This window comes from Lepisma saccharinum, chromosome 10 (genome assembly GCF_977018435.1).
Source record: "Lepisma saccharinum chromosome 10, izLepSacc3.1, whole genome shotgun sequence".
In the NCBI taxonomy this organism is placed as follows: Eukaryota; Metazoa; Arthropoda; class Insecta; order Zygentoma; family Lepismatidae; genus Lepisma; species Lepisma saccharinum.
In genome coordinates, this window is record NC_139238.1 from 11,011,541 (window position 1) to 11,035,734 (window position 24,194).

At 36.8% G+C, this 24,194-nt stretch overlaps 2 protein-coding genes across 3 annotated transcripts in view; one reads left to right on the plus strand and one right to left on the minus strand.

Moving 5' to 3' along the window:
- Nucleotides 1-199: 199 nt before the first annotated feature.
- Nucleotides 200-14,028, plus strand: crim (QVR superfamily protein crim). The gene is made up of 4 exons (XM_083129535.1): nt 200-334; nt 2,586-2,720; nt 9,170-9,323; nt 10,651-14,028. The coding sequence occupies exons 1-4, from the start codon at nt 289-291 to the stop codon at nt 10,775-10,777; spliced, it is 462 nt and encodes a 153-aa protein (XP_082985661.1). The 5' UTR covers nt 200-288; the 3' UTR covers nt 10,778-14,028.
- A 1,638-nt stretch (nt 14,029-15,666) lies between these two features.
- Rtel1 (Regulator of telomere elongation helicase 1) overlaps nt 15,667-24,194 on the minus strand; it is a 44,661-nt gene continuing 36,133 nt past the window's right edge. For both annotated transcript variants that reach the window (XM_083129537.1, XM_083129536.1), the window contains exons 13-15: nt 21,630-22,226; nt 19,620-19,764; nt 15,667-16,244 (exon numbers count right to left, since the gene is read on the minus strand). In XM_083129537.1, the coding sequence (XP_082985663.1) occupies nt 16,171-16,244; nt 19,620-19,764; nt 21,630-22,226 (816 nt within the window). In that variant the 3' untranslated portion in view covers nt 15,667-16,170. The remainder of the gene's footprint in view (nt 16,245-19,619; nt 19,765-21,629; nt 22,227-24,194) is intronic.

Genomic DNA, 24,194 nt, shown 5'->3' on the forward strand with positions numbered 1-24,194 from the left:
CGGGATCCAGAATAGTCTGGAAATAAAATATGATTTGTTTGAAAGTGGTAAATTCTCCACGTTTTCTGAGTATAAATCTAGTTAATTGGTAGTTTTTATTCCAGAGAAATACACAAACAATCACGGGGGGCAATAGGATTGAGGCCCCGATAAGGCATAGTCAGTATAGTCATATGGGGTTCATAAATGTCCGCCCGATAACTTATTCACAATCATTTGTTTTCTGTTTAGTTTTAGGGCGGAGTTGGTGTTAACGAGGGAGAAAAGTAAACTATTTTATTGCTCAGGATGAATTTCGTCTCGCTTTTCGTTTTCATATTAGCAGTGCATCAAGGTAGGAATAAACTTGATTGTTCTGTTATTGTATTACTTACGTTAACAAGTTTGCACGTTCAGTGTGTATTGTACTAACATTTTACTGCAATTCCTTTAAACTACATCACTTTACAGATGTTGGTTGCTTCGTATAGTCACAGTACGTAACTTTGGATTGCAACGAAAATTAACCTATTCAATGGGATCTTTAGAATCCAGAAATATCGATGACTGTACCGTATCTTGCGTATTTATAGATAGCGTAACATGTAAGCATCAAATAATTATGTGCACCAACGCATGCAGTTTACTTTGCAACACTTATACACCAAGATGACCGTAATTTGCAAGTTTGTGAAAAATTTTAGGAAGGGTGAGAAAATAAGTTGTGTGAATGGCCAAAATTTCAATTGCTGTATGCTAATCTAGTCATTTTAATGAACTCCCATCAAAAGTTATGTCATGGTCCTTTCCAACTCCTGCCACCTGCTGATAATATAAGTTTTCAGTACGTTTAAAACATCATTTTCATGTTTGAACATAGACCATCAAAATACTTCAACAGAATCATCCTGTATTTTGTGTGACAGAGATAATGCCAGGTGCACATGTATCTTTTTCTCCTTTAAAATAAACTACTTCTGCTCTTTCTTGTTTTGCACTTTTCTGATCTTATTAGTCCACTCTCCTCTGTGATGGTTTTGGTGGCTAGAGTAGGTCTTCAAATTATTATTTGGCATGAGTTTACAATACCGGACCACTCTCCAATTTCTATAAAATTTCGCCTACTTACTAATTTCAGTGTCCTGATGATGTATCTGTAGTTCATATTTGGCAGTCAGTTGTTAAAATTGTACATTTATGTGTAGAACTTGTAAAATAACCTTGCGATTTAACAAGGTGATTGTCCATACACAGCAATTCAGAACCATCTTTCTTTCGCAATTCATTAATGGTCTTCCTTTACGCACAACAATCTGGCTACCTTGAATATTGGCGTGTCGAGGAATGCCTACAAGGTTAGGTTAGGTTCCATTAGCATAAATACAAAGAAAAATTAATATTTTCGCTAAGAGACGCGTTACCTCATCTTGCCTAACATTAAAAAGCTCTATCCTATGACGTCAGAACACAATGGTGCTAAAGTGTTGTGCGATAAGTGACACCCATTCGGGGAAAATGGCATGTTCCATGAAGCTGCTGTTCTTATGGTAGGTTTATGTTACGTTAAGAAAACAGTTTATTTCGTTTTTTCTCGATTTCCATACTCGGCCGCCAATTATTACATGCAGATTCGTGATTAGGAGTTCACAATTAGTGAGTAGGCAAATTTTCATAGAAATTGGAGAGTGGTCGGGTATTGTAAACTCGTTCCTATTATTTTTTGTAGAATTTGAGATCCCAGGTTGTTACTCATTTAAACTAGGTGTGGCAGGTGGAACTGGTTTAGAGCTGTGACAGTTTTCTGATCTCTATTCTTTCTAATGCCTGGACTTTTCTGGATCTAATGTCGTCTCTGCTTTCAGTGTATCACACCAAAACATACTAAAAATAAGATGTCACTCTCTCATTTCTATGATAATGGCATGTCCTATCAAGATGTATTTTTTAAATGTTGAAAGTCCTTTTCATCTCACTTTTGATGGAAGAATGTGAAAGAGCACCTCAACATCTTAAAGTACGCACTTTTTTCTGTTACTTACATGATAAACATTTTTAGGTAACTCATTTCTGCATTTTATTTTTCAAATACCTTTCTTTACAATTGTATGCAATCAAGTCCAGTTTGCTTCATCTGGTTCTGCAATTTTTTTATACCTCATTTCGTTAACACATCCATGATTATCGATGCCATACATATGATGCATCCACAAACCTCTTAACAGGCCCCCGTGGCAGAGTGGTTAGGACATCGTGCTACGATGCCAGAGTCCCATGTTCGAATCCTGGCTTGGGCTTGGATGTTAGTGAGTGTCCATTCATCAATTTCATCATGTCATCACTTTTTTCCATCTTCACAAATTAGCCAAGTGGCACAAAAAGCCAATCAATCACAAACCTCTTACTACGAAATTCTGAAGGATTCTTTCCCCATCTAAATACTCACTTAAGTAGGTCAGATGTGAAAATTGTCCAGCATACAGAAGTCAAACTGTGTGAATAAATCTGTTGTTGTTAATTAACTTCATTTTAGCATTGGATTACCTTCATTTTTTTTGTTAGGTAATAACCTTTTGAACTTTGTTTTTGACAGCATATTTTTTTTCCAGGTTTTGCATTGTACTGCTATCGTTGTGTTTCTACCCATCCCGGTTGTGGTACTCCATTTGATTGGAGATGGTATTGGGGCTGGACATGCCCTGATTATAATGATAAGTGTGTGAAAATAATAGAGAGGAAAGGAAGTAAGTAATGACTTTAAAAAAAATAATTGGTTAATTATACATCTTGTAATCTAAATTTAAATATCAGATAAGTTGTTAGGAATGATTATAGTTTGACTAAGATTATGTAATTTGTTAACATTTTCTACACACATGTATTTGTTTGTTTAGAGCATAGGTTCCTTAAGTGGATGATACCACTTTATGGTGAGGCATGTTTTCTTATTCAGGCTTAAAATGAAAATCAAAATTCTATATTTTTTTTAATTAGAAGGTATGGACTGGACTTGTTTTTGCCTTTTATTCAGAATTTATGGGATCTCATATGCATATTGATACACATATGGAAATTAGGGATGGCCAAATCCGGAATCAGGATAGTAAAAACTGAGATTTCGGAGGGAATTTGTAATCAGTGTTGTTGCAGTAGTATTGTACAAAGTTCTTTGTTTCGGCGAAACATGCTCACATTGCTCGATGGCTCCTTATCTGTCATAGCAGTTGCACAAGAGCGATATTTTGATAGATTGAAGTTTGCGCTTCAGTTTAATGCGCAAGCACTTTCTGACGCCGAAAGAATATAATCATTTGCATCTGCTTCCTGAGTTTACATCCTTCGGAGCTCAAACAATGAAATCGCATACAACACAAAATGTCAAATATATTTATTTCTGCTTTCGACCAAACTTTTCTTGTTCTCATACATGGATGGCGCAGGTTAGAAGGTGTGAAGGGGTTTTTTCAGCACCCTTAAATTTTCCTCCGCATCTGCCATGTTATGTCATGTATAACTTACTAAAACTTGGTTGTCACATTGGAGTAACACCGCTGTCATTGTAGACAACAGACATTGATCGTAATCTGAAAGAGAACCCGCATTTGCTTTCCTCTATTAGGGGGGGGGGGAGTCTCTACAATTATTAGTGGCTGTTGTCTTTCCTTCACCATAACTATTTTTTTTGTTAAAAATTTCTTTTTCTTTTTTAAGACACAGTATATGGTCATTGGCCTGCATAAACAAGCTTTGTTCATTTCAAATTACAAAGCATGCGCTTTTAGTGGCCAAAAGAAACCGAACTCAATCAAGTCACTAGTAGTTTTCAGTTTCATTGGCATATTTTCATAAAAACCTATTAAATGTTCATTGGTATTTGATGTAATAGTTAAAGAATGCATGTTTTATTTATTTTCAACATCACACCCCCAAAATTTCATTCCACGCCCCCTAGCACACCTACATGATTAATACTGGCTCCGCCGCTGCTCTCTCATCATACGTACAAAAAAATATTCAGATTACGTACATTTGATTGTTGCGGAACTGATCTCATGTACCAACTTTTTGTTAACCTGTACCACTTATTTTATGGTCAAAAATGAAAACCTAATGTAGTGCAATCATTTCATAAAAGAAGTGAAATCTGCTATATTACTAAGCACAGTCGTCTTCTTTCATGCACGACGTCAGAAAATTTTGACAGGTGAGAAGGAGCCATATACTGAAATATTAGGGGCGACAGATATAAAGTTTAGGTTTCACACATGGATATTCCCTCACCCTCTGCAGAATTTGTTTGTATGGCTTTCACCTTTTCTCATTGCAGTTGTACGTCTTATTTTTCCCTTCCACCATTTTTCTCTGCTTGTATTACCCCCCCCCCCCCCCTCTTGTGTTTTAAAAGACACATCTGCGTGCACGGGTAATCCGTTCACCAAACCTTCTGATTAAAATTTTCTCCATCCCCTCCAGTTTAGAAGAAAGAAGTGAAAGTAACCGATGTAGTCACCTGTTGTAGAGCCTCTTGGCTATCATTCCTATCTTTCCTGTCGGATCACACTTTAACTGTAGGTTCAGTCCTGATTAGCCTTACTGTGCATAGAGTAAACTTAAAACACCAACCCAATCAATCTATCTTTCCTGTGTGAATCTTGATATGGCCTTCCTACTTCTCTCATTTGTGTGTCCCTTTCCTGATGCCCTTCAATGCTCAGTATGTACTTCGCTCTGTACAGTCATACACTTCTGGGTTGTAACGATTCCATTGAAAGTTAATGGAATTGTTATAACCCAGAAGTGTCCATGACTGTACAGGGGATATTTTATCTTATCCCTTTAACTTATAAAGAAATTTATCATAGCCCATACTTTATTAGTTGAATGACATATTACATTAATTGATTTGATTTATTTGTTGTATTTAACTTCGCTTTTCTTCCACTTCTGGCTAATTGCGAAAATGAGGATGAATTGTGATAAGATGAAGCAGACGAAGGGACAATCACAAACTCACATGGGCAGGTCACAAAACCACAAAAAAGCTCCACATAGGATTGTACTGACCAAATGCCATAGTCTTGTTAGTCTGCTAAGTGCACTCCAGGGTGTACTGCATGGAAGACAGTCTGACATTGGGTTGGTAGATTAGAGTATATTGTTAAATTCATGAGACAATTATTGAAAATATGGATCAAAATCTGTTTTCCCTCTGTAATCCGCTATTCTTCCAGAACCTGCTTTGCCTCCATAATTCTTCTCGCTCTGAAATCCGGATTCCAGATTTTTTGGCCATCCCTAATGGAAACAGTCTCCCAGAAGTACTCTATTGAACCCTCTGTTAATCATTTTATAGCATGAATGTTGGCTCATGCCAAAAAATACTTTAGGTGCTTCCGATAGTCTGCACTTACTACTAATTTTAGGGGGGGGAGTGGATCATGAAATGTCAGCATCAGGATTGGGGGGAAAATTCCTGTCAAGGGTCTGACTTTGGGAGGTGAATTCCTAATTTTTGGGATTTCAAGCAGTCTTATTAACAAGTGCATATTATGACAGTCAATACAGCTTGCTGTCATATTTGAAAATTTTCAAGTATTAAGATAGGTGTATTTCTCAAGGAACTTATAAAATTAGATTTTTTTAAAAAAAATATTTTAGGCCAAAAATTCCCAAATTACGATTTTATAATGTCAGCATGAGTATTCTTACTATTGAACTAATTTGCATTATTGTGATTTATTATGTCAAATAGGGCCACCATGACATTTGTTTATAAAGGGTGTCATTTTAATGGCGACATCAAAATAGAGGACATCAAAACAAACAACTTTTCCCAGTAACATTTTTCTCGTTGGTGCATCGGTTCGACGCTACAGCCGTTCAAAAAAGACCACAACAAAACATTTAATCATATCTGTGACTTCATTTCCTGCGGTGAAACAACGCACGGCAGGGGTACAAGGAACACACAAATTTTGTGAAAAATGACAAACTACCAACCACATTATTAGCTGTAAAATGAAGCAGGACACATTCAGAAGACCGAACATCATAGCCTACCAGCCAGAAGATCAGCAGTCATCTCAGGGGAAGGAAGAAGTGAAACAACGATATGAGAAATGGTAAAAAACGTATTCAAAATGAAGTGTCAATATCGGATTTTGTCTCAGCCTACATGTCAAATATCAACAACAATAAATTTTATTGGACTTGCAGCTTACATGTGGCTGTTTACGCCCTAAATTGTAGATGTCAACTTGGTAACTAGATTGCAAATATTTGACATGTAAGCTGAGACAAAATTCGATATGACCACTTCCACTTGAATTCTATTTTCTTTCTACGATTTTTTGTATCGTTTGTTTACTTCCTGTTAGGTTACAGAACATGTTTTATCGTTTTGTTTTACGGTACATAATGTGGCTGATTGTAACTGTCATTTTTCACAGAATATGTGTGTTCCTGGCAAACCTGGAATGCATCGCTTCACGATAGGATATGATGTCACAAATGCAATCAAATGTTGTGTGTGGTTTCCAGTATTCAGGCAGCAAAATGGTCTTTTTTGAACGACTGTAGAGCCGAAATGATGCACCAACGAGAAAAATGTTACTGAGAAATGTTGTTTGTTTTGATGTTCTCTATACGTTTCCGTGGGCACCATTAAAATGACACCCTGTATATTGCAAGATTTTGAAATTATAAATAACTATTTTTTATCCCGAAATATCAAATTTCAATCTGTTTTTGGAAAAAATGTACAGATATTTAAAATGCACAAAAGATGTTATTAAATTGTATATTTAAACTAACAATTTCACAGTACATAAAAAGTCAGTTGTTCGAATATATAGCAAGCTTCATGAAGTGGTAAAATTATTTTAGCTATTGAAATATTTGTTGATAATGTTACCAATTATATGTTTTGGCCTCAATGCTTACATTTAAACCAGTTTCAATGTATAGGGTGGCTCAAAAAGTCACTTAACACCCCCGGTACAAGGCCACTGGAGCGTGTAACATGGAAATGGTGATGACCAATCGTTGCCAGGCCAAGGGGGAACCACATTGACGCCACCCGCACGGTCGGCGGCCATCTTGAATTCAACTTCAGAATTTTAAATGGGAATGGAGTGATATGATATCTCAAATCAGGCTAGAATTTCACGAGAAATGCAATGGTGAAGTTTTTTTTTATGTATCTTTAACCAGTAAAAAGTTACGACTGAATTCTTGTACCAATTTGCTCCTTTTCGAGGTGTTACAAAAATGCCTTAAAATTTGTTTACTGCATCGGTATCAAAGTGACGTCTAGGGAGAGAAGTTCACGTGCCATTGCACAAGATTTTAATCGGATACATCCATGAAGAGCTGTGCATTATGAATGGTTGCCGCGAACAATTAGTGTGACGCTTCCATTAAATGAAAAGTCCTTCACAGTGACAAGGCTCAGAGGTAACTGAATGGATAGTGTTCTCTGGTATGATCAGTCCCTGAATTGATACGCCATTAGGCAGTTACTCTGGAAAGGAATGGCTTTGATTGATTGATTTGATGTTTTAAGTCCACTTTATGCACAGTAAGGATAATCGGGACTGGACCTTATGTGCGGTAAGGAATGGCAACCAATGGTGATGGGACTTTTCAATTTCAATGGTATTTTTTCTTGGGTGAGGTTCAGCAAATGCTGATCTATCACCTAACCTGACAAAGAAAGATGTAGCAGATTACCTACGTACATTATTATACACGAAGATTATAAGACACTACATAAATAAAAGAAACTATAAAAAAACTACTACTACACAAAGAAAATCACAAAAATAAAAAAAAGATATCTAAATATGTACAGTGCATGTGTGCAAATAAATGAAGAAATAATAATATACATGTTTTTTTTTTTTTCAATAATTCACAGGAAATTCCAGTTTTTAATCATATGTGGTCTTACTTTGCTTCTGATCATCAATCGGTGAATCATATACTGCCCTACGAAAGTGTTTGTAGTACAGTAGTTTTCGTTTGGGAATGCATTCCAGATTTTAGGTGCCATGCAACTATACGAAGATTGCGAAACAGAGGTTCTGCAACGAGGTATATGGAGATTAGCAGCGTTTCTGGTGGAGTATGAGTGCATTTCACTCCTGGCTTTAAGCTTTATACTCAGATAGTCCAGATATTTTTATTTATAACATTGCAAGTAATGCAGGTCATGTGCAGTTCCCTTCGTCTGCCATGTTGAGAATTTTGTGCTGATTAAGCACAGTGAGAACATGTTCGTGATTTTGAAATCTGTAGACATACCTCATGCATGCATTTTGGACTTTCTGCATAACCCAAAGAAAAGCAGCTTAGCACTCAAAAGTTGTACCTCAGAACTTAGTTAATAAATTGAATTTTTGTTTTTAGTCCACTTTATGCACAGATAGGCTAATTGAGACTTGACGTACAAAGTTGTATCCAAACCACTGTGCAATGTGCCTTCATTGGGTATCGAGCCCGGGATTCCTTGATTACAAAATGACTTTACCATTATGCCATCAGGAAGTGTTGATAAATCTAAAGGTAAAAATTGTGTAAGATTTAGTTTTCTCCCCTTGAACTATTCCCTGAATAAGGATCTGCAGTATCCTGGTCTGGCACATTTCTTACCCCCCACCCCCCCTGTTCCTTCAGAACAGAAAATAGTTTCATTCAGTACAATAAATAGACTGACAGAACTAATATAATTTTCGGGAGAAGTTTGTTGTATAGGGTCAGTGCATGTCACTCATTTATCAACTCGATAGTTCTTATGAGGAGTTCAGGAGCATTTTTGCAAACATGAATGTTAACTGTCAATTGAAACTTTAGTTACTTGGGTAACTTCTTCAGGTTTTGCATCTCCAGTATTTCTGTATTCTAGCCTTGAATCTACTGGTTAATGTGACTCTTCCCAGGACAAAATCTCCATAAGCCGTGGTTTGTCAAAACTTTTGCATTATTGTAAGTGCAACATGGAGTATGGTTCGCTTAAATCCACGAGCCACATTTGTTTGTTACATTCACAACAAACACACAACTCAACTGTATTGACCTATACAGTGGTACAGCAATTATCTACTTGTTGTCTCTCTTGCTGGCGTTGCAGCACTTGTTTTGTACCTATTTGAAAATACCTATTGCTTTCCTAACTGAAATGATTTATTCACAGCTGATGTAGTGATCACACGTGATTGCCTCAGTGCCTTGAGAGACTTTCGAACAGACATTCCAGCTGATCATTACGAAGGTTGCCGGCCTGCTGCAAAAGATGCCCGATTAGCACATTATGTAAACAACACCATAAAAGAATTGGACATTAAAAGGTAAGAGGCACTCTCTTTTCAAATGGTAAAGAAGAATTTATCACACCATTTTCATATCCGAAGTGCATACTAAGAAGTTTGACAATTTATCTGCATCATTTTATGATGTGTTTTCCTTTTCAACTTTGTTGAAAGTTGATGCTTGGATGTTTTGATATTACATTACTTTTGTCTTCAATCAGCTCTAATTGAGTTTGGTGAATTTAAAATGTCCATGTTTGGGGAATTAAAGACACGGTTGCAAATTACTAACTCTTATCTGTGAGACTTACTTTTAATGTTCTGTTAAATTCGGTGACTCCTGTCACCATCTACTTGGGAACAAGGAAACAAAAGCACACACTGAATGGACAAAAAATGGTTGCATTGTTGTGCTGTCATACATTATAATCATCCTTTAAACTGTTTGCTGTAGGACTTCACAAAAAATCTCCCCCTCTCCCCCCCAAGATAAATATTTCTGTAGTTTTCTTATGCACAACTTTAACAAAAAAAATGTTCAGAAATTGCAAAATTTGAAGATACATGGCAAACTAACAAGGGTGGATTGAATTTTTAATTTCTTGGTTCATAAAAAATCTAAGATTAATTTATTATTTTCAATAGAAACTGACAGGGAAATAAATATTTTTTTCATTAAAAAATGCTAAATTGATTGTTCTCCCTCATAGCAGTGTAAATCGACAAGAGTTAATTTACATTGTCTTAAGCTACTATATGATTGGTTTATTAGTCCAACACATCCCCTTTTTCTTCCTGGTAGTTTCTGAGATACCGATTTTTGACAAGGACAGACTGACGTAAATGGCAAATAATGGTCTACCTCTACCTTCCTCTTGGGTTTGCTAATATATGCACTAAAATTCTTGACTTTTAATGGTACATGAGTGAGCATCATTGTCCAGGTTTAGTTGCATACGATACCGAGAATGGTTCCAGAGTATTGGAGGAATGCAAGCAGTATGAAGAGACGAAGCTGTAATAGTTTCCCTCAAGATCACTGCCCAACTGTAGCCATTCATAAGCCACTGAAAATAAAATCGGTGAGAGCTACCAGTAGTATGGTTGGGCAATTCCTTATTTCGATGCAGTGTCAAATAGATAAAAAATCTAAGATGACAGCCTGGGTTGCACATGTTGCTCACTCTTCTCACAAGATATAAATGTCAGTGTGCCAAATAATAGAAGGAAGCATAATATTTCCTACTTGGATTTCTAAATTGTTACCTCTGGTTGTTAAGTATGTTCAGTTTAATTGTCAGTAAATGCAATGAATGCAGTATGCATTCAAATTTGAGAGTAACTTTCATGCTTATTTTCATTTCAGAAATTACTATGATGAAACAACATGGTGTTTCTGCTTTTTTGATGATAGATGTAATGGAAGCCCAAAATTCATCATATCTCTAGGATTTCTAATTGGATGTGTTCTGAGTGCACTTCTTCTTAAGTGAGAACGTGTTCTTTTTATTGGCCAAATAGAAGGTTTGAAGGACCTTTATTTTAGTGGCATTTCTGTATCCGTACAGAATGTGATGTTTGGAGAAATGTGTTCATCATATAAAAATCTCGGCACAACTAATGTGCGTTACAAGAGTATTTTCTTGTAAAATATATATTAATTTCAGGCGGCATGTATGTCCATGTAGACTGCAAAAAGAATTCCGAGCCAACATTTTTTTAGGTATTATTTCCAAGTGTATGTTACTTCATTCCGTCCATCTTCATGCATGTGTAATATAATTATTCATGGTGAAAGCTATTAAGTTTTGGTGTAATTGTGATGTACCATTGATGTGCTGTTTGTGTACAAATTGGACAATTTTTGTAGTGTTAATGTTGCAAGTCAAGACAGATGATCTTGTATGTGTGAATGTTACATATGTAAGATGAAAAAATTCCAAAGAAACCTAACACATATCTAAATGTTAGACCTTTGAATTTTTGATAATGACCTGTTGTGTTCTTCAGTTCAAAAAGAAAGAAAAATGCTTAACGAATGGTTGAAATATCCAATGTTTGGATACAATGGAATTGTCATATAACGTGAAGTGTAAAAAATGTACTGACATATTTCACCTAAAAGTGAAGATTGTGATATGTTCAAGCAGCAATGGGTATTGTAGCTGATAAACTTAAATTTCACTCAGGTTTCAAGATAACAGTGATGTAATGAAATATTCACCTTTTTTTTCATCTTAATTCACTTTAAAAAATACAATTGTAATTACTCCTCTTTTCAAGGCAGCTCAAATTATAATTACTCGATTCAATTACATCAGAATATAACACATGAATTTTAAGACTTGGATTATGTATAACAATTTTTACACAACTTTTTTATCTTTTATATAATCTCCTTCTCTATGATAGTATTCGTATTTAGTTGGTACGAGCAAAGTCTGGTTACATTAAAGGATGAGTTTTTCTCCAAGTGTAGTAATGTCCACCATGCATCCAATCTATCGAAGGAGTATATACCCATTGGTTGGTTCACCATAATATAAACACTTCAGCAGATATTTTCCTTTTAAGTATATAGGAGAAATGAGGCATACAAATCTGTATTCAGACTGTAAATTTACTGACAATTTAATTAATTCATATTTCTTTAGTCTGTGACAATGTTCTAGAGTTGAACTGTTTCCGAAATGAAATTAATTTTCACTGCCTTTTAAATACATTTATGAAGATGGTTACAGTGGAACTCTGATTTTATTATTTCCCACTTAATACATTCCATCTACCTAGTCTCTCCATAAATACTGTTACAATGTAAATAATGAAGAACTGAGCAGTGGTTAAAGATATATTAATGTAACTTTACATGGCACTTATATGGAGTATTGACCACACTTAGCACCAATCATTTTTCAAAATGGCCACCTTTGGCACCCACACAGGCTCGAAGTTGTCCAGGCCACTTATCTACTGCAGCACGCATGATGTCCACTGGAAAATCTGCCACTGCTGCAACCAAGGAATGCTTCAAATTGGCAATTGTGGGGTGCCTCTTCTTGCAGACAATGCTCTTAAGCACTGACCACAATTTGTAGTCCAATGGGTTGATGTCGGGGCTGCCAGAAGGCCAGTCTGCAGGTGAAATGAAATCAGGCACATGATGCTCGAGCCACTGTTGTGTTGATTGTGCCTTGTGGGCTGGAGCAGAATCTTGCTGGAAACTCCACTTTTGGTTTGCAAACAATGTGGTGCTTAAATCTTGGACATGACTGTGTTTGCATACGTTACTGCATTGGTTTTAACATCCTTTTCACAAAAATGCAGCTGGGTGGCACCAGAATAACTCACCCTCCACCAAACCATCACTGAGGAGGCATGATGGCCCCTCTGATTTCTGGGAACTTGTTCACGGGCCTCCTGCAAGCTAGTGGCATACACCTGATCATTTTGGCGGTTGAAGCTCTCTTCAATCATGAAAATTTTCTCATCGGTGAAAAGAATCCTCCGATGTTCATTCTCGGCCTAACCCTGCAGGATGCATCTGCATTTCACCACCCTCTGCTGCTTCAGTCGTGCGTCAAGGTAATGTCCGGTAGATTGGCGATATGCTTTAAGTCCAAGGTCCTCACGAAGTACCCTGGACATCGATCTTTTCGATATGTTTATCTCACTAGCCATAGGTCTGGAAAATTTCACTGGCTGATTTCTCAACCTTGTGTAATGCTATCACAGCAACACTGTTTTCGTAATCCCTCCATTCCATGTTGCTAGCTGCAGGTACGTGCTTGCTCTTTCACAGCCACACACAATGACAGGGTGGTGGCATTCTATTGTTTACACATGTTGGATGGTATACCTTAGACTTTTGTAACAGTATTTATGGCAAGACTAGGTACATAGTAAAAAAATAACGGTTTTTTACATTTTACCATATCTTAAGTTTTTCATCTGGGTCTCCTGAAAAACATAAAATCGAGGTTCCACTTTATATGTCATACATCATACAGGTTGTGAATTAAATGTTTATTTTTTTACATAAACATAGTAATGTATGTATATATACTTATACTTAAAGGCAAAATATCTATGGAATAGTTTCATTGAGAATCAACCCATGTGTAAGCAAATTAACTTTTTATAGGTAAAATATTTTTATAAATGTGCATGTACATGCACTCACTCTCTCTATTTACATTGCAATTTCTTTTTAATTTTCATTCCTATCATAGGCTATTTATAGTGTGTAAATTCAGGAACTATTTATATATCAATGTAGATATGTTGCAAAATATTTTTTCTTTATATTAGTGTCCGTGAAATATGTACTTACCCAGTTATGAGAAAATCATTCCACATGTATTATTACTAAATATGTATACATTCCCTTTTTGTTTTCTAAAAACTTAATTAAATAATTTTAGAAATGTATATGTTGCAGTTAAACTTACAAGTATTGCAGAAAGTACCTGTTATGACAATAAATTTATAATACTTCAAAGTTGAGGATTTCTTTGATGTAAAGAATTAGTAAAACGACGATAGGCAAAATTTAAAATGGGATTTCTTAAAACAATATACTCATGGTAGCTTTGCTCCAATGCAGATCTTTATAAATACATTTTGTAAAGTTTTTTTTTACTAATGCATTGTTTATTAGGCGAGATTTTTTTATAATGGCTGTTTTGTATATTGTGCCAGAATAATTGTACATTGCTTGTATCTTGAATATAAGTTTATAGCCAAATGTTTTCTTTTTTCTAAAGGTAGAAGTTCTTGTGGCTAGTATTTACATAATAAAGTCTCAGGGTTAACACATGGCCCCAGCCTCGAAGCTCCAGGTTGACCACTAACCTCAGCCTCCAAGCTCGAGGTTGACCCCTAGCATAAGCCTCTAAGTTCCAAGTCGACCCCTAACCTCAACTCCAAGTCAACCACAGCCTGCAAGCTCCAGGTCGACCCCTAACCTCAAGCTCCAAGTCAACCACTAACCAAAGCTTCAGGTCGACCACTAACCAAAGCCTCCAAGTTCCAAGTCGACCCCTAACCTCAAGCTCCAAGTCAACCACTAACCAAAGCCTCCAAACTTCAGGTCGACCACTAACCAAAGCCTCCAAGCTCCAAGTCGACCCCTAACCTCAAGCTCCAGGTCGACCACTAACCAAAGCCTCCAAACTTTAGGTCGACCACTAACCAAAGCCTCCAAACTTTAGGTCGACCACTAACCAAAGCCTCCAAACTTCAGGTCGACCACTAACCACAGCATGCAAGCTCCAGGTCGACCACTAACCACAGCCTGCAAGCTCCAGGTCGACCACTAACCAAAGCCTCCAAACTTCAGGTCGACCACTAACCACATGCTCCAGGTCGACCAGTAACCACAGCCTCCATGCTCCAGGTCGACCCCTAACTTCAAACTTCAGGTCAACCCCTAACCACAGCCTCCATGCTCCAGGTCAACCAATAACCACATGCTCCAGGTCGACCCCTAACCACAGCCTCCATGCTCCAGGTCGACCACTAACAACAGCCTCCATGCTCCAGGTCGACCCCTAACTTCAAACTTCAGGTCGACTCCTAACTTCAAACTTCAGGTCGACCCCTAACCACAGCCTCCACGCTCCAGGTCAACCCCTAACCACACGCTTCCAGGTCGACAACTAACCACAGCCTCCACGCTCCAGGGCGACCAGTAACCACAGCCTCCACGCTCCAGGTTGACCAGTAACCACAGCCTCCATGCTCCAGATCGACCAGTAACCTCATCCTTTAGAGGGTCTGCCATAGATAGCATCAAAAGCTACACATTCCGCAAAGTGTTTCATGCCAGAAAGACATGAAGACAACTTACAGAACTGGTCATTCAGTTGATGAAATGAGTTATTTATTGCCCTCTTATAAGTTCCAAGAGGACTTTCCACAGCCTGAGGAGGAGTCTGCATCAAACATTATACGCAAATTGTAGTATGGTACTGACATGTTAGGGGGGGTATTTGCATCTGCCATCACATTGGCATGACATTTGATCAAAATATCGTTAACTAAAGGTCTAAACTAACAGTCTCACATGGTTCCAGTCTAAATAATGTAGTACCATTTGTTTTATGAGACATTACAATGAACAGCATAAGAAAGTCCATTTAAGCACAGATTGGATAATTGGAGCTGGACCTGTGGTTTTAAATGCGATCCTAACTACTGTGCACACTGTAAATCGAACGGAGCCCTTTGATTACAATGCAAATACATTTTCAGTAGACCCATCAGGCAGCAAGAAGTGTGGAGGGTGCAACAACACAACCTGTACAATTAATTCTTCCCAGATTGAACTCAAACTAGAGTTGTTTCCTTTATGGTTATATTAAACCATACTTTACCACTTAAAAAGAAAATATACAAGGGAACAATGATGTTTCATTTTATACTTGTTACAAATTATTTATACCCAACAATACATTATAATATAAACAGTACTTTTAGACTTATAGAAAAGGCACTATTTTAAAAAGTCACTTACCTTAAATAAGATTAGCTCCATACATTTAAATTGATCTTCTCTAAAAAATGGAATTTTTCTACCCCAAGGAGCAATTACAACAGTTAAAGTCTATTAAAGCACAGTTGGCCTAGGAATTCACTCCTCCCCTTACATGCACACAATACACAACTTTTGTTTCCTCTGCTTTCCAAAAACTTCAGAGGATAGGCACTTTTCTTGCTGAATGTATAAACCATTTCTATATTGTTGAGACCAGCTCTTTAATATAAATAAATTGAAATGTCTGTGTGTACAAATTGTTCAATAAACAGCTCTTCTTCTTCTTCCATTAACGTTATGTCTAACAAACAAGCTTTGCACAATTCACTTGAATTCCAAACAAGGATCTTGTCAAGATTTTGAAATTTCTTCACAACATTTATCAAACTCTGTTTTATGCTCCTTCTTTACAAAGCGACGGAAACCTTAAAAAATAATAATAAATTATAAAAAACAAAACATGTTCCCATCATCGAAGATCAATAATGGAACTACATCCTATGAATATTTCTTTCAAATTAAGTATAAAATAACATTTGATTATTGTATAATTACTGTGTAGTGGCTATTGATTGATTGAGTTGGTGTTTTAAGTCCACTTTATGTATAGTAAGGCTAATCGGAACTGGACCTACAGTTTAAAGTGGGATCCGAAACACTGTGTGCCTCCACCGAGTATCAAAGCCAGGACCCTTTGTTTACAAGGCGACAACGCTACCACTCCACCATCGGAGAGGCCCTATGTATAGTGGCTATTAACATTACATATTTTGTATGCTTACATGAAAAGGAAATGTTGATGCCCTAGGGCATAAGTTATTACAAATAATTAAAATTATAAACATATACAAGATACTGGGTAATATCAATGTTCAAGAATCGCAGAGAATTTCACAACTTGTACAGCTATATATCCACTTCATGATGGCACTAAGTGGTGCGGAAAGTATTATTTTTGTAATGTTAAACAAATAAGTAACGTGAGTAAATATATTAACGCCACATGTTAAACAAATAAATTGAAAACTTAAAAACCCACATTTTGAAATTATTTTCTTCCAATATAAGTGATATTTGTATTTTTTCTTTTTTTTCTTTTACATCACTTTGGCTAATTGCTAATTGGCTAATTGCAACAATAAGTATGAAGGAGTGAGTAGGAATGTTTCAGAACGACGTTTCGGAAGTCTGTACTATTTCCTTCATCAGGTAATAAAATAAAAAACTTTAGGCGCCAAACATGGTACCGCGTTGTTAAATCGTAAGTTGAGGATTCAGGTTGAGGATAGAAAAGGTAAAAAACTTACGGTGACAGCATAAAAACTCGGATGGAAGTCTTCGCTGGTTAAAAATTCCCTATGTTAAAAACATAGGGAATGCTGTCACCATAAGTTTTTTATCTTTTCTATCAACCTGAATCCTCAACTTACGATACGGTACCATGTTTGGCACCTAAAGTTTTTTATTTTATTACCTGATGAAGCAAGTAGTACAGACTTCCGAAACGTCATTCTGAAACATTCCTACTCACTCACGTAAGTTATTTATATATTTTTATCTGAATTGATAGTGAGTAAAATGCACCATTGTAATACGTTAAGAATGAAGGGCCATTCACAAACACCAATGCCCAGGCCAGGACTCAAACCTGTGAACTTTTTATGGGGAGATTGAAAGTCAACCACCGAGCCAGCCAAAACAAGTCACACAAACATCTCAAAATATTGAAAAAGAGAATTAAGACTTTGCTGGACCTCTGGTTGATGCCAGCGAAGCTGTTTTCAAATTCCTTTAGAGAAACCATTATGATATTACAAATTCTGAAATATTACATCCTTCTAGAGCTTTCACGGCTTAGTAAACCTATTAAACCATTGCAAATATCTAGACATCAAAAGCATGAAGATTCATATGAATGTTCTAGGATTGATCGATTGATTTGCTTTATTTTACTATTTTACTTGGCTTTTTGTGCCACTTTTGGCTAATTTGCAAAGATTGGGATGAGTGAATGGCACTCGCAAACATCCATGCCCAAACCAGGATTTGAACCTGGGACCTATGGCACCATAGCACGATGAGCTTGCTACCCACTCTGCCACGGGGGCCGGCTATTGTTCTAGGAGTTCTAAGCTGATATAATTCTTCAGAACTCCTTCCCTGGCATTGGCTAAGCCTTAAAAAATAATATGTCTAAGCCAAGCGTCAGGTCAACCTTGCAGCAGGTTTTAGCATATGTAGATCCAAACGTGCGCGCAAGAATATAGTTCCACTGAGACGAGTTCTATTCCGACACAACTGCATACTTGCAAGAAAACAGTTATTTAATTTGTAATATACAGACAAAATAATACATTGATTAGCAGGTATGGACTTAATTGGTTGCAATCACTGTGCAGACGAACTTAGAACCGCAGATTCGCCAACTCGAATCTGTATTGCGTTGAAGAGACATTGAAACTTTAGAGCGAGTCGAGCGAGACTGAATGCGTTGCAGAGTGCGTGAAATCGCTGATACCAGTGTTGCACATCCCACTATTTTAACCCTATGTTTATTGTAGAGCGGCGAGAATGGCTGAATCTCCTGTTCAGCGCGCGGTTTTACCCGAATGTTATTTTGGGCTTCATCCGAAAGGAAATGTTCTTCAAAGTCAAGCAAGTTGTTTTAAATGCATAATCCTCCTTGCGGCAACAAGATCAAAGTAAAACAGGGCGTGAGGTGATTTGCCGTCAATGTGCACACGAATTGTATCACGGGTGTTGAATGATTTGCGGTTTGAGTTTAGCAAGAGGAAACGATTGTTTGTTGTTTGACGACAAAAGAATCTCCGCGGTATTAAAATATATCGCAGTGAGAAGAAACATGTTTATTATTTGGACGAGACGTCCTTCAACTCGGTGAGTGGGGGAAGGGGGAATAAACCATGGAAGGATACCACCATGCAAAACCACCGCCAGGGCTGAAGAAACCGACGATGAGGGGAAGGGGGAGGCTTATTGTTTCACCCACTGGCGGCAATGAAAGCTTTGTTGAAGGCGCATATTTACTGTTCCGCGCAAAGAAAGGGAAGGGTGATTATCAGCAACAAATAGACAGACCAAGATTTGAATCCTGGTTTAGTGAAGTGATTCATAAATTGAAACCAGAGTAATAGCGACAGACAATGCACCTGATTGTATATATCACCAATAACAAATCATGCTTTTTTGGTGGTACAACTTGAAGTGCGTGTGTCTTACAGTAACGGATGTATTGCGAACGAAGCAACCAAGTTTTTCATAAATCTATTTCTTTCTAAACCAAAAACAATAATTTGTCATTAAATTCAAGAGGGGCCTATCGTTGTTTACTTTTATCTTTGTTTATTTTTATTTTTGCGTGCTCGAAATATACACACATGCTCTCATGTTTAGAAGTTGTTTCGCTCTTATATTAATGACACATTTATTAAATAATATATGCGCAGAAAGTACTTTTAAAATGTTATGTTTCAGGAGACAAAGAGAAGCAAAAATACAATCCACTTGACATGCATGCGGGTTTTGATGTGTTGTGCGGTTGGCAATACTGTAGATTTTCTCAGTGTCTCCGATGTAAGCAGCTCGGCGGTTGAGGAAAGACTGGCACGGAAGATTCTGAGCTCAGTTCTCGCGCGGATTGATACATAAAACCTGCTGCAAGGTTAACCTGACGCTTGGCTTAGGTAATTAACTTTTCATTTTTTAAATAATGAGTTCTGAATTTGCAACTCTGACATAAAAGTTTTCAGGGAGTAAAAACTCTTTACGAAATCACTTACCTTCAAATAAGCAAAAACACTTGGATTTCCCCATGAATATTTCTTTCAATATAGCCACTAAATGGTCAAAATTACCTTCCTTTTGGTACGTTCTGATAAGAATGGAAAACACCTTATATGTGTCGTCATCCAGAGTTCTCTTTACCTAAAAAAAATAACCATTATCTATTAGTACACAGCCATAAAATTATATTAGCCGAGTCAAATTAGGCAAAAAGGAACAGATCCTGACATTTAAAAAAGAAGAGTTTGTCTTTGGGGTCTAATTTATACACAGAAGGCTAATCGGGACTGGACCTAGTTTAAAGTGGGAACCAAACCACTATGTGCCTCCACCAGGTATCGAACCCAGAGCCTCTTGATTACAAGGTGATGGTGTTACCACTGTGCCACCAGGGAAAAAACAGAAAATGTAAAAACCTTATCATTTGTCTACAAGGAAACCTGCAAAAAAATATCACCCATCTTGAAATTTTTCATGCACTCATTAAAATGATTATAGCAACTCGACTAATACCTGTATGTACACTACTATTCAGATAAAGTAGCACATTCTTCAACTGTTCAACTCTTTGATACTTGAAAATTGCAACAACTTGACACTAGCTCAGAATATTTATAATTTTAACATGAGATAATTGTTTAATTATAAAATCCATTTCTCCCACGATCAAAATTTTGCATTTTGTATCATTTCCCAGATATTTAAACTCTGAGAAAGTGTTGCACGACAGTATTTCAGGGACTCTGCGAGACATCCGTACTCCAGAAAAAAGCCAGTATTATTATTACGTTCCAAGTGATTTTCTCTGATACAAATACCACTGGTATCAGCCAATATTGATATGTTGGTATTGGATCAGTCCTAACTTGAACTTGTGAAATTTTCTCATTTTATGAAGGAAAGTTAGAGACATTTTTGTTTATGCAAGTCTAAAGGTAGGTTTTAGGCTGGTGCAAGAGATGGTGGAAACCAGACATGAGGAGACAACACTGGATGACAGTCACTAGCACAGACTTTGATGGCTACCATGTTCTATGCATGCACCTTTTGCATTCCTTTCACTTCATGGTGCATTGTATTCAGTCATCCAGCTTGTCACGATCAAATGGTGATACCTGTTGCTAGGCATCTCAAAGCATTTTGCAAAACAAAACAGAGAATTTATAATTTTGCACATACACATGCACTATGTAGAAATTTTAGCGGAAAAAGCAGGCTTCACCAGGATTCGAACCTGGGTCATACCGTAAAGTAATTTACAACTTTATGCTGGGAGAAACTAGGAGTCGTCGTCAGTGTTTCAAAGGCAACAAATCCCATTGTGGTAGCATCGGCAGAGACCACTCCACACAGGTAAAACAGCGACAGTGAAATATCAGGTGAAGCCAGGGCTGGCTTGGTATGAGTTACTGGCTTCTTTAGTAGAGCCCCTCGTTCGAGTCTTAATCGAGCCTGCATTTTTCGCTAAAATTTATACATAAAACAGCAAAAACATTATCTGTTTTGACTAAAGTTTTGATCGGCAAGAGATTAATAAATGTATTTACAAAAATTCATTATGTAAAGCTGATGAATGGTTACTGGACACCTCCGAGTGCAAGTTAGTATAAATATAACAAGAAAAACAGAAAAGACACATTGGATGCAAGAGGAATGTATATTTTGTTTAATGTATGTAAAGTTCATTTATATCTAACAGTAACTGTAGGAAGGAGGAGGATGTATTTCTTTCTCTAACTATAGTTTATCCATGTTTGGGGAATAAAAGACACTGTTGATAATTATGTACACCTATTTGCAGTAGATAGTGGCAGAGGCCACTGAAATTAGTAGATCCTTAACAAGTAAGTTTTGTGGAAAAAGTAACTCGTTTACGAGTTTATTCATAACACCTTTTTGGGAGAGGTGGTATTTTACTTTGGCTAGTGACATTTTAAATTCAATTCTATATGAGATACAGATGTTCCTGAAAATTCATCAACCATGCATTATGTAACATTATTTACCTCTTTAACATACTCCACAATATCAGTCTTCTGTGGTCGACATGAATTTGCCATGCCTTCAGTATTTTGTTTGTTAACATCACATGTTTTTCCTAGAGACACTTCACTGCTATTTTTAGGAACATTTGCAGTACTTGATGCAGAAGTACCTGCACCAACATTACTAAATCCCGACTTGAAAATTTTTTGCACTTTATTCCTGTTCAAAGGGAAATTTTCAACATCGTCAACGTTCGAACTTTCTACATCAAACCTCAATGGTAGTAGCTTCAGCTTTCTCCTTTTAGCAACATTCTCGGTTGCTGACTGTTTTGCACCGGAAGAAGGTGTAGGAACGACTTCATTGAAATTAATGGCAACTTTTGGTTTTTCCAACTCGCTGAAAAGTTCCTGGCTACCAGTTCGAGATCCACTTGACGTCTGTGGACTGGCGTATTCAGCAAACGAAAAACTTTCCATTTCCATATCTCCAGTAGATCTCTTGCCAGAGCTAGAAGCTTTAGGACGTGACAATGTGAAGTCGAATGATGCACCTACTGGTGTTGCGTTTGTATTCCCTGCATCTGCAGACCTCGATTTACCTTTTGGTGCAGGATGCTAGAAATAAAAATAAATTAAGTTAGTATTAATGAGAAATATACAGTACTGTATGTAAGGGGAGGGTTTTAATGGCTCCAAACCTATCGTATTGGTTTAGTAAACATTTTTGCAATAATGGCATAAACAAACATCATTTTGAATGGATCAAAACACTACATCGGTTGAAAAGGTTTTTAAAGTTATATTCATATCACACACACAAAAGTGGGTGTACTTGAACCTTTAGTGACTGTAGCTTCACCTGCCTGCAAGTCTCTCTGAACAGGTTTTCAAACATATGCTTTTCAAATGTGCAATGCTAAATAAAATAAAAATATATATAATATAAAATGAAATTTTAAAAAAACATTTAATGTAAACAATTGAGTTTGGTTTGTATTTCCTCAAAGAATCACATTCTTGTAGGAAAATAAATTTTCATATCAGTTTCCAATAAAACACAATCAGAAGATGAAAATTTAAATTTTACACAAAAAATCCTATTTGGATAGCCCCGTGGTGTCTGCAATAAACCAAAGTGAATACAAAAATTCTACAATTTAGTACTCTTAAGGTCCTTCAACTGTGCAAAGTTGACCTGATAATTGTTCAACAGTTCATTACAAAAAAAGGAAGTTATAACATTACACAGTACTAAAAAGTTGTGTAAGTTTACTAAGGTACTTAGGTGTTTACTAAGTACCCTATGTAAACATTGTTTTATTGTTATGTCCTATTGTCGGAATTTTTTTTTTTACCATGTGCTATATAGAGGTCAAACAAAACACAAAAGTTTAGAAACACATATTTTCAAGGCAATATTAGTTTTTATAGACTTTTTAATATTTTTTTTTCAAGAAATTCAAAACAAGCAATATATTCACAAAGAGTGGTCCTTTGTGATATGTAAATTCAAGTAACTAGGTTACATATCTAGTTTGCTAGACAAATAGTGTACTTAGGAATAGTTGGCAACACTACTTAGGAATAGTTGGCAACACTACTTTTTACCTATTGTGTAATACAGGGTGTCTATAAAAGAACTCCGGGATTTTAAACAATCATAGCGTGCAAACTGTATTAGGTAACTCAGGTTAGTTAATTACTTTGAAATCAGTAGCTCCTCAAGTTTTATTCACACCGTTTGGAGTTTATTCCAACAAAGGTTGGCAATGCTGCACAGCGTTGACCTTGAAGTGGCCGAGCCAAGCCGAACCCAGTCAGTGCAGTTCAGTGCAATGGTGATGCCACAACAGAAGGTGCAATGTGTGATATGGCTTGTAGAAACTGGATCTGTTATTACTGTACAGTGGAACTTTCGACGCTAGTATGGTGGTATTGTACCTTCAGACAATGGTTTCAAGCATTTAAAGAAACTGGAAGTGTTCTGAAACAAAAGTTGCCAGGTAGGCTGCATGTTTCTGAAGAGGATGTGGAAAGAATTCACACTTCACGAGTACAAAGCCCCAAAAAATCCTTAACACAACGCAGTCTTCAGTTGCGTATACTAAGATCGACTGTTCATTAAAGTGGTGCACAAGAGGCTTCGTCTAACAGCTTACAAGGTACAACTTTTGCATGAAATTAAACCTACAGACAAGACTGAGAGATTAGTTTGCTGTTTCTATGTTGAACAAGCTTGAAGAAAACAATGATTTTTGTAAACAACGTTATTTTTACAGATGAGGCCACTTTTCATGTCAGTGGTACTGTTAACTGACACAATTGTCGCATTTACAGCTCACAGCTGCCTCATGAGTTCATTGAGCATCAACGTGACTTGCCCAAATTGAATGTTTGGTGCAGTCTTATGCATGACCATGTTATTGGACCATTCATTTTTTGCCGAAAGAACCATCAATGGTGATGTGTACTGTGATATGCTACAGCTGTTTTTTTTCAGTTGGGTGATATTGAGGCAGAGAAGCAATATGGAGCTCCGCCCCACTTCAGCTTGCGTGTGCGAGAAGTACTCAACAGTCAAGT